Source organism: Rhincodon typus, chromosome 23, assembly GCF_021869965.1.
Source record: "Rhincodon typus isolate 14 chromosome 23, sRhiTyp1.1, whole genome shotgun sequence".
NCBI classification, from domain to species: Eukaryota; Metazoa; Chordata; class Chondrichthyes; order Orectolobiformes; family Rhincodontidae; genus Rhincodon; species Rhincodon typus.
Window position 1 is genome coordinate 20,856,540 of NC_063354.1, and position 10,786 is coordinate 20,867,325.

At 41.0% G+C, this 10,786-nt stretch overlaps 2 protein-coding genes across 2 annotated transcripts in view; both read left to right on the forward strand.

The window, feature by feature from the left end:
* rpl38 (ribosomal protein L38) overlaps positions 1-10,786 on the forward strand; it is a 474,590-nt gene that overhangs the window by 331,926 nt on the left and 131,878 nt on the right. The window lies entirely within an intron of this gene.
* The window catches only part of kif19 (kinesin family member 19), a 181,875-nt gene that overhangs the window by 102,088 nt on the left and 69,001 nt on the right, over positions 1-10,786 (forward strand). The window contains exons 4-5 of the mRNA XM_048611035.1: positions 2,964-3,051; positions 9,227-9,363. Coding sequence (XP_048466992.1) covers positions 2,964-3,051; positions 9,227-9,363 — 225 coding nt within the window. The remainder of the gene's footprint in view (positions 1-2,963; positions 3,052-9,226; positions 9,364-10,786) is intronic.

Below are 10,786 nucleotides of genomic sequence, written 5' to 3' on the forward strand. Positions count from 1 at the left end.
AAATTAATGGGTCAGAAAGTTAGAAATCCACTGGACCTGATGATGTTTTAGAAGAGTTTTAGAAGAAGTGACTGTAAAGCGATCAGCTTCCAAAATTCAGTCGATTGTTGAATAGTTCCCGCAGATTCAAAGGTAGGAAATGGAATACTACTATTTAAGAAAGAAGGGGAAGAGAATGGGGAAAATAGTAGCTTGTTAACCTATCATTACTTGAAAGGAAAACACTACAATCTATTATAAAGAATTTGAAACTGGATTTTCAGAAAATAATGGTAGGATTGGTCAAAGTCAGCATGGATTTATGAAGGGGAAATCATAATTGACAAATCTGTTGGAGTTTGTTGAAGACAACATGCAGAATAGATATGAGAGAACCAATGGTTGCAGTCAATTTTAATTTTAATCAAAATTGGATTACATGGGATTGGGTGCAATATAATGGCATGAATTGGGAATTGGTTACTGGACAAAAAAGAGAGTCTGAATAAACAGGCCATTCTCAAGTTAGTAGACAGTAACTAGTGGGGTTCCACAGGGATCTACGCTTGGACCCCCGCTATTCACAATCTATATCTATAATATTTCCAAGTTTGTTGGTGGACACTTAACCAGTTGGGAATGTGAGTTGTGAGGAGGATGTGAAGAAGATCGGAGGGGATTTAGACAGTCCAGATGAGTGGAAGAGAATATGGTAGATGGAATATATTGTGGCAGATGTAAAGTTATCCACATAGGTAGAAAAAAACTGAATCACAGTGTATTTTCTAAATGATGCAAGATTGGGAAGTCTTGTTGTTCAATGGGATCTATGTGTGCTTATTCATAAATTACCAGAAGCTAACTTGCTGCTGCATTAATCAATTGGAAGGCAAATGTTATGTTGGCATTCAATGCAAGTCGATTTGAGTATAGGCACAGAGGTGTCTTGCTGTAATTATGCAGAATCTTCGTAAGACCGCACTTCGAGTTTTGGTTCACCAGATTGATATCTAGGATAATGGGAATGTCCTACGAGGTGAGCTAGATTGAGGAAACAAAGCCTGTATTCTCTAGAGTTTAGAAGAATGAGAGGTGACATCATTGAAAGATAACATATTCTTCCTGGGCTTGGCAGGGTAGATGCAAGAAGGACTTCTTTATTCAAATTCAGTCTGTGGAATCTCAGTCATCAAACATGTTCAAATGGAGTTGAGATGGGAGATCAGACCTGATCTAGTTAAATGGCAGAGCAGGCTCTAGGAGCCGAATGGCTCACTCTTTCTATTTCTTGTTTCTATGAGACTTTATCCTGTCAGAAAATACAAAGTGCTAAACCACTGCATTTTCCCAATACTTTTATTCTGCAAATGTAAAATTTACGCATTTGAACTCTGTAAGAAATGTTTGAACCAATGGACAGAATAAGACAATATTTAAATTGTGGAAAGTTCTTGATTATAGTTGTTTCATTCTGTTCAACTCAGAAGAGGTAATTCTGTGCTGAACTGCTATGCATGTACATCGTTTGCTGGCAACAAGCATTTGTAACAGTTCAACTGAATAGTAAAGCTGTAAGTCACACATTTCAGCCAACCTTTGATCTTGAATTCATAAATCTTCTGAGTTCCCTAGGAAATCGAAGCCATCCAGTTGAGTGCTTTGGCAGAGTAGGTATAAGTAGTTTGCACAAGTTCAGTCAGTAAACAATTGCCTTTAGCTTCAATTATATACCACAGTTTATAGAACCCAGGGATGTGGAATGCACTAGTTCTTCTCCCAGACCATGTCACAGTAAATGTTACTTACTAGAGGAGGTGTTTTCTTAACCCTTTAAGTACTGTTGGCCAATTGTAGTTGTCAAGTGATGTTTTAATTATTGTTCAAATATCTTCCTGGAATACGTCTACATCACAAGTTGTATTCCAAGTTCAAATTATAAAAAACAAACATGAGAATTTCTTCATTCAGTCATTTGAAATTTTTTTTTCTCTGGTGCTCAAGAGATTATGTTGGAGCTGTACAAAACTTTGGTAGGCCACAGCTGGAGTACTGTGTGCCATTCTGGTCACCACACTATGGGAAGGATGTGATTGCCTTGGAGCGTGTGTAGAGGAGATTCACCAGGATGTTGCTTGGGACGGAGTATTTCTGTTCAGAAGAGAGGCTGGATTGGATCGGGTTGTTTTCTTCTGAGCAGAAGTGGATTGAGGATCTGAAAGAGGTGTATTACGAGGGACATGAACGGGATGAATAGAAAGCAGCAGTTCCCCTTAGTCAAAGGGTCAATATCAAGGGGGCATAATTTTAAAGTGAAGGGCAGAAGGTTTAGAGGAGATTTAAGGAAAACATAATTCAGTCAGAGGGTGGTGGGAATCTGGAATGCACTGCCTGGGAGGGTAATTGAGGCAGGAAACCTCACAACCTTTAAAACGCACACGGATGCACACTTGAAATGTCATAATATTCAAGGCCATAAGCCAGGTGCTGGGAAGTCGGATTAATGTGGATAGGTCAGGCTGAAGGACCTCTTTTGTGCTATTTGACTCTATGACTGTACAACAGCTTTAATGAAAACACCAAACATCATTTTAAATAACATTCCTATAGGCCCCAAAGCATAAAACTAACAAATATGAGCTAAGTTGCTAATTTGAATTTTGTTCGCATGTTTAAAATTGTTGAATAGACATTACTGTCCACAAAATAATTAATCTATCATTCCAAAAGCAGAAATGCTACCTCAGGCAAGTAGCTGGCAAGTGTAAAGTATTGCTTGTTAAATATATATTCATATACAAGGCTTGCACTTCTCTGTACATTCATTTCTGGCTCTAGTAAATGGAAAAACATACAAATGCTTTTTATGAAAATGAAGCGAAGTCTATAAAAATTGTTTTGTTTGCTGCTGATAAAGTACTTTAATGAATGATGTAAAGGCATTATTGTGTGCTTCTTATTTAACTCTATATTTTCATCTTTTCAAGGATGATGTATACCGTGCTACCACCAAGGGTCTGATTGAGGGTATTATTTCAGGGTACAATGCCACAGTTTTTGCCTATGGACCAACAGGTCAGTAGCTGCTTCTCAAAAGTGTGAATATAGCATTGTTTCAATCGTTAGTGTTTATAGCAAAATATTAAACATTGGGATTGATTGTTTCTGATTTGAAATAGAATTTGACAAATTCTTCTTAACAATGTTAATTTATTCCATGCACATGTAAAGATGCAATTTATTTTATTATCTAATATAAGCCTAAATGATCCACTCATTCAGTTAAATCTGTCTAATGGCAGTGTACTTATCTTCTGAAGCAATGGTTTTCAATTATTCAGCTGATGAAACAGGAATACTAACATTATCACAAAATTAAGCTGTTAGCTTGAAAATTTCCATCCTAATGTTTATTTTGCTTCTAAATTGATATTGCACATACATAATAAATGCCTAAGAGGAGACACCAATCTAATCGACTACAACAAGGAGTAGCACTGTGGCTCAGTGGCTCAGTAGTTAGCACTGCTGCATCACAGGGACATGGAAGGGACAGTGAAGGGAACTGGGTTCGATTCCAGCCTCAGGGAACTGTCTGTGTGGAATATGCGTATTGTCTCCGTGTCTGCATGGGTTTCCTCCAAGTTCCTCCCATGGTTCAGAGATGTTTAGGTTAGGTGGATCAGCCATGCTGAATTACCATAGTGTCCAGGGATGTGCAGGCCAGATGGATTAGCCATGGGAAATTCAGGGTTGTAGGGAGTGGGTCCAGGTGGGATGCTCTTTAGACAGTCAGTGTGAACTTGATGAGCTGAATGGCTTGCTCCCACACTGTTGGGATTCTATGAATAGCCACAGCAACCAACATCCAATAGCACCTGAGCAGAGGACTCTCAGTGATGCTGACCCATCTCTGGAACATGAGGAGTGAAAGAGGTTCTAAGCTCTCAAAAGAGCCTGTGGTGACATGCCTTGTAGATGAGGGCTGCGCATATTTCTCCATGCAGTGAGACATGCTGCACCTAGGTAACTAGAACCATTCATCCAGCTTCAGTCTCAGCATCTGTAGCTACTCAGGGGAAGTGACATGCTGGAAGAGTGACCAGCACATGACATCAGGAAAGAGTACCTGCTGCTCCTCAACACCCTTCCCATCCCACACCCACACCAACCATTCAACTTTTCATTGTGTTCAGTACAAACCATCTTTAAACTTACATGACAGTCGATAAACTGATAGTTCCCACCATCTCACCATGGGAAGTTGCACAAATAATGGTTCACCTTTGGCTACCATTGGCCTCTTTATAAGCCATTGCTGCTAACTTCAACATCATTGAGATGCCAATATTCAGTTTGTAAGCATCAATGGCATGGCGCAAACCACCTTTGATCAGTATTTAAACCCTAAGCACATTCATTCTACGTATGTTGTAATTGACCAGTCAAATGATTGCAAATGAAATGTACCTGGAATGCTGCTTCTTGTATTTGCTCTTTCAATGTTCTAGCATCCAGTAGACCTGAATCCAGTGCTTACATCCTTCAAAGTGACACTGACTCCACCCACCCTGGGCATTGTCCCAGCCATTCTCCAGTGCATTTCATTTCTAGACAATGACAAGAGATGGCAGGAAAAGGTTGAGGTGGACAGTGTCAGCTCCGGGCTTCACCTTGTCACCTTTGCATATAGCTCTCTCCCAAGCACCAACGTTGCACCTCAACCCTCGGTGGTGGGCCACAGTGGCGGTCATTACCACTAACCAGCCCCACTTCCCCTTGCAGCTTACCATGCTGTCTGATGCTGGTCTGCTTCCCACCATACACCTTGAGCTCTCTGCCTTTCCCATCACTGTTCCTGCCCCACTGCTACAAATGGTTGTCCTGCTTCCCCTCCTCCCCCACCAACCTTGACTCCCCTACGCCTTTTGGCAGTGACCCCCTGCTGCCCGTACAGGCATGCCCTTCCACCTTCCTGAATGATGAGTGGACTAACCCCATGACCAGGCCAATGTTCCCTCGGCCGCGCAGCTGCTTCAAGAGTCCACACACACAATTGGTGTGCAAACACGGATCACAGCAATGACATCCTGTTCTGGAAGTCACTGTGCCACACACAGACCTCAGAGATCCTCGCAGACAAAAACAAAATGAGTGGAAACATTACTCCTGATCCCTGACTGTTTTCCTCTAAACTTGACTGACCACAGTCTCACCAATGTTTCCAACTCCTGGACTGACAATATGTGATTCCCCTGGACTCTCCAGGACTAACTGCTCCCACTCTGCCTGGGTTTCTTTCGGGTGCTCCAGTTTCCTCCCAAAGTCCAATGATGTGCAGGTTAGGTGGATTGGCCATGCTAAATTACCCATATTTTCCAGGGATGTGCAGACTAGGTGGATTAGCCATGGCAATGGTGGGGTTATGAGGATACGGTGGTGGGCTGTGTCAAGGTGGGATGCTCTTCGGAGGGTTAGCAGACTCAATATGCCAAATGGCCTTTTTCCACACTGTAGGGATCCTATTCTATGATCTATATTCCCTGATCTGAGCACCCAAACGGATGAATGACTATAACCAAACCCCTGGACCGTGCCCATGGATGAAGGTACTGGGATCCTCTGACTGACAGTAGTTCCCCTAACTGGACTGAGGGATAGGCCCCACCTACATTCCAACATGGCCATTTGGTGAGTAAATGTACAGTGTGTTTGCTTCAGAGGCAGCTGTCACATACTGTAGGTGTTGAATTGACGTCTTGGTGTTCCATACAGCAAGATGTCCAGCCCTCCCCTGGACAGATCCTGGTGGACAAAGCCTGTGTGTGTATCTGCACTAAAGAACACATCAATAGAACAGAACTGATAATGTTTGGCTCTGGCTGAAGTGCCAATGCGTATAGCAAGGGAACTCTGAGATCTTGTGAGTTGTAGGTAGTTGTTAAGTGAGTGAACACTTAGAGAGCAAGTAAGCAGCTCTAAGATACACCCTGGATCAATCCATGTGCAGGCTGCCTGGCCCTGTGCACAAAGTGTCCTTGCAGCAGCCTTTCAATGCTAGTTGCCAGTGAGCCCTACAATGCAGATCTGTGCTTCCTAAGTGGCCTGCAAGTTGAGTGGAGAGGTGCCATGATGTTCACGAACACTTGGCCAAAATCAGACGCCGGTAACTGTTGACAGGGGTTGAGTGCAGCTGGTCCCCGTGGATTGTGTCCTGAGATGCTGTTTGGTGCTTAGCAATATGGAGGCTGTTCACAGCCAGTGGCTGGCGTGAAGCCACCAGGTACCCACTCTGACTTCCATGTTGAGAATTATCAAAAGCTAGCTTGATCGGTGTGTTTGGAAAGATAGGAAGCTGAATATTAATGAGGTGAGTTGTGCTGTTAATAAGGTATTTAATATCAATAATCTCTCATAAGTGGCAAATCTCCACTGCCTAATGAGAATCCCACTTCATTAGTCAGCAAATGCAGCAGATGCAGCCACTTCTTCCTGATGTCAAGCTAGGCCTTGCTGGACTTGCTGCCTAATTCTGCCACAAATCTCATCTGTAAGATTCCACCTGTGGTAATTGCTGTTGGGTAAATAAATCCAGTAGATGGTTTGTGCACAGTAGCATGTCAGAAACAGGAATTAGATGAACGCCCTGTGGTTTAGTTGATTAAGGGAAGGTCGTTGGTCAAGAGAATGTCTTCAGACAGTCTAAACACGATCTTAAAATTCCCCTTGTGGCATAGGAACACATGGGCCTTAATTTGAAATTTCAATCAGAAGACTGAACCTCTGATAATGTAACATTCCCTTGCTGGAGTATCTACCTAGTTTCATGAGTTTAAAATCCTACAATGGAGTTTGTGCCCATGACCTCCTCACCCCAAAGGAAAATGCAATAAGCTTAGCCAATAACAACATAAGGTGTCGCTAATGAAAGTATTATAATTATAGGTTACTTGACAGTGATGTGTATAACAACTCATTATTTTGATTTAAAACGCTATGTTTTTGGCTAATTTCCAGTTTAGAAGATAATTCTGATGACCTTCTAAATGCTGTATCTAATGTGGGCTGAGCAATAAAACTGGCCTTGTCAGGATTTTTGGCTGCATTTCATAGCTTTTCAAGCAGACAAAAAGCACACTGGAAGAAGATGTATTTCACGTTCTTGCTAAGTGTGTTTGAAGGCTTTCATTATGATTGTTGAAGTGGTAATAATGTTAGATCACAATCCCATTACATTAAGAGGGATTGTCACATAAAGATGTAGCAGGATGTTGCTAATGATTAGGTGCACACAAATGAGACGAAGTGAATTTGAACTTGGATACGGCAATTTTACAGTGATTTAATTAAATGCTGCATCAATGAGAGTGCAGTGGGTCCCTTAAAATAGTTTGTTCCGCACATACTTGACTTTCATTGTTTTCCTAATCCTAAATGGAGGCTTTGAGCATTATTTAATTATTATAAAAAAACTAGTTCTCTGGCCACACAGAAATAAAAGTTTGACTTTCCATCACAGCAACTTTTATTTATATTGGCACTTCGCAAGAGAGTTGGACACCAAACCAGAGGATTTTGAGGTGATTAGAAGTGTACTCGCAGCGGAATTCATTGTGAAATGTAGCAAGCTGAAGGACTGAAGGAAAGAGTTAAGAAGAATAATGGCTAAATGTTTTATCACGGCCAGATAGAAACGAAAAGAAAAGTGGACAGAGCAAACAAGCCCCGGGCTCAGAAGCCCTATTCCACTGCCATCTTACCGGCAACCGGAAGGGTTGTGAACTTTAAAATTTTATACACCTAAGGGCCATGGATTCTCAATTCTTGGGCATATTCAGCAGTTATTTTTGGACTCTAAGGGACTTGGTGGATATGGGGATTGGGTAGGAAAGTAAGATGAGGTCAACAGTCAGCTATGATTTTATAGAAGAGTAAGCTGGAGGGGCCATATTGCACAATTTCTCACTAGGGGTCAGCAGAAACTTGATTTGATTACTCAAAAGAGGAGGGGCCAGGATTAAAAGTTCTAAACTAGGGAAAGGTTAATTTTGCTAAGATAGGATATGATTTGGCCCAAGTGGACTGGAAGCAGGTACCAGCAGACAAAACTGGCGAGAGTCCAAACTCACTGCCTGAAAGGGCAGTTGAGCCAGAGACTCTCGTGACATCTAACCAGTATTTAGATATTTCCATGCATTGCCATAGTCTCCAGGCCAAATGTTGGAAAATAGGATTGGTAGAGTCAAATCTTGGTTGATCATCATAGATGACTTCTTTCTGTGCTGTGTAACTGCACCCTGGGTTAGGCTGTTCATCCTTTTCCTATTTAACTTTTTTCTCTCTTCTGTGCTCGCTTTTTCATACCGTAAATGACCAGACTTACTGTGAAGCCACTGTCTATGAAAAAAGTCAAAGAAATAAAACAGATTGAAGTTGCAGAATTTGGACTTGCACAAGAGCATTTTACAAGTTGCAAACTTAATTCAAATGCCATTCACAGTACGTGTAGACTTATTTATTTGCATTCTGAACAGGGTATAAACAGCAATTTTTCTTGTGTGTAAATTTGTTCAAAATTCAACGATAGAAAAGTTTACATTCTTTGTTTTTTTTTGTTAAGGCAGATTTTTGTGATTCATAAAATAAGGCCATAATTTCCTGTCAAAATTACAGGAAGGCAGTTGTGCACATCATTATTTACTCACAAACAGTACAGTAGTTTCAGGTGGAGCATGTGTAGTTCAACTCAAATACCCAAAAGCTGCTGTCTGAGTTGTGACCTGTCACCATTAGCGTTGCAAAATCAGCATCCACTCACTATCTGCCTCCCACAAAACAGCATCTTTACACCTTGTATCATCTAAACTTGCCACAAAACCAAATTATTTTTTTAATGATATGATAAAGTGATAATTACTGTCAATCAACCTCTGAAATTCTGAGTTGGAGTTTTATTCATTCAAGTTTCAATAACTGCTGGAGCTTTTCAAAACTATTGCGCTGTTCATTTCAGACTCATTTGATTTAATTGGTAGAAATGCATCATTACTTGCTGCTATACTCAGACCTCAGAAGGCCTTTTTCCCTCACTTCAACGTGATCAGTTCACATTTGCAACAACTTGTCATGCAAAAACATTAAAAATCTAATAGACAGCTTCCATGATTGGCCCTGCCGCAGAAAATTATGCCCAAATTTATAGCAATTTTTATGAAAAAAAACAACTGACTTATTTGTTTCATTTGTCTAGGTGCTGGGAAAACATACACAATGTTGGGAACAGATTATGAACCTGGTATTTATGTGCGAACACTCAATGACTTGTTCAAATGTATTGAAGAAACTAGTGATGATATGGAGTACACTGTTTCCATGTCATACTTAGAGGTAGGTGTATATTAATGATATTCAGGAGCAACTTCTCCACCACTGTTTGCAGGGCACAGAGGAAGCTTCATAACCTTCGAAACTTTATCAATCTAAATTGTTGCATTTCAGATGTAATTTCCACTTGTTTAACTGTGGGGATCAACTTTGATAAACAACTTTTATCCAGAAAGTTCTCACTTCTATCACTATCAGAGAACTGTTGGGGCATACAGTTCATATATGATGCAGATCACTCAACCACTGATTCCTGGAAGTTGTGTGAGGTTGGTTCAAGATGTCACACTCTCACTTGTTCTCTCTTGTTTTGTTGAGAAATGCAAGTGATGGAAGTAGAGCTCCAGAAAGCCTCTAACTTGAACATTTCCATATTACATTCCTGAACATGTCTTGGGCTCATACAAGTTCATCCTGCTACTCACATCCTGTCCTGCAACAAGTCTCATAAGCATTGACTCCTACCTGTATTGGTTCCCAATCCATCAATTCCACAATTCTTAAAATTCTCACTCATGTGTTCAAGTTTATCTGTGGTCTTGTCTTATGTTGTTTCTGTAACTACCTCCAGTCTTGTATCCCCCAAGAACTTCACAATCCACCCACAATGAGTTATTGTACAGTCATCATTGTTAGTTACATATTGAACCATTTTACTCTGAAGCTCTAGAATTCATTTTTCAAATGGGAAGGCAATGGCCTAGTGGTATTATCGCTGGACTGCTCATCCACATAATGTTCTGGGGACCATGGCAGCTGGTGGAATTTAAATTCAACAAATATCTGGAATTAAGAATCTAATGATGACCATGAATCCATTGCAGATTGTCAGAAAAACCCATCTGGTTCACGAATGTCCTTTAGGGAAACTGCCATCCTTACCTGGTCTGGCCTACATGTGATCCAGACCCACAGCAATGTGGTTGACTCATAACTGACCTCTGGGAAATTAGGGATGGGCAATAACTGCTGGCCTAGTCAGTGACACCCTCATCGCATGAATGAATAAAGAAAAAAATCCTCCCTTCTCTCCTTTCTTTTATGGTGTTTCTTAAAACCCAGCTCTTTAACTATTTTCAGTCACATATCCCAATAGGCCCTTCCTTCTCTGATGTCAAATTTTGTCTGATTATGATCCTGTGAAGTGCCTCAGGACATTTTCTTAAGTGATACGATGAAAACGTCAGTTTGTAGGCACTATGGGTTTTCTTATAACACTTGTTCAAGATGTTGGGAGAAATCTTAGATAATAATGGTGTGTGGATTTAACTCAACATTTTCCCAGGGGCTGAAGTGGAATTGTAAAATAATATGAGATAGCAGGAGCTGCAGATGCTGGAGAATCCAAGACAACAAGGTGCAGAGCTGGATGAACACAGCAGGCCAAGCAGCATCATAGGAGCAGAAAGGCTGACGTTTCAGGCCT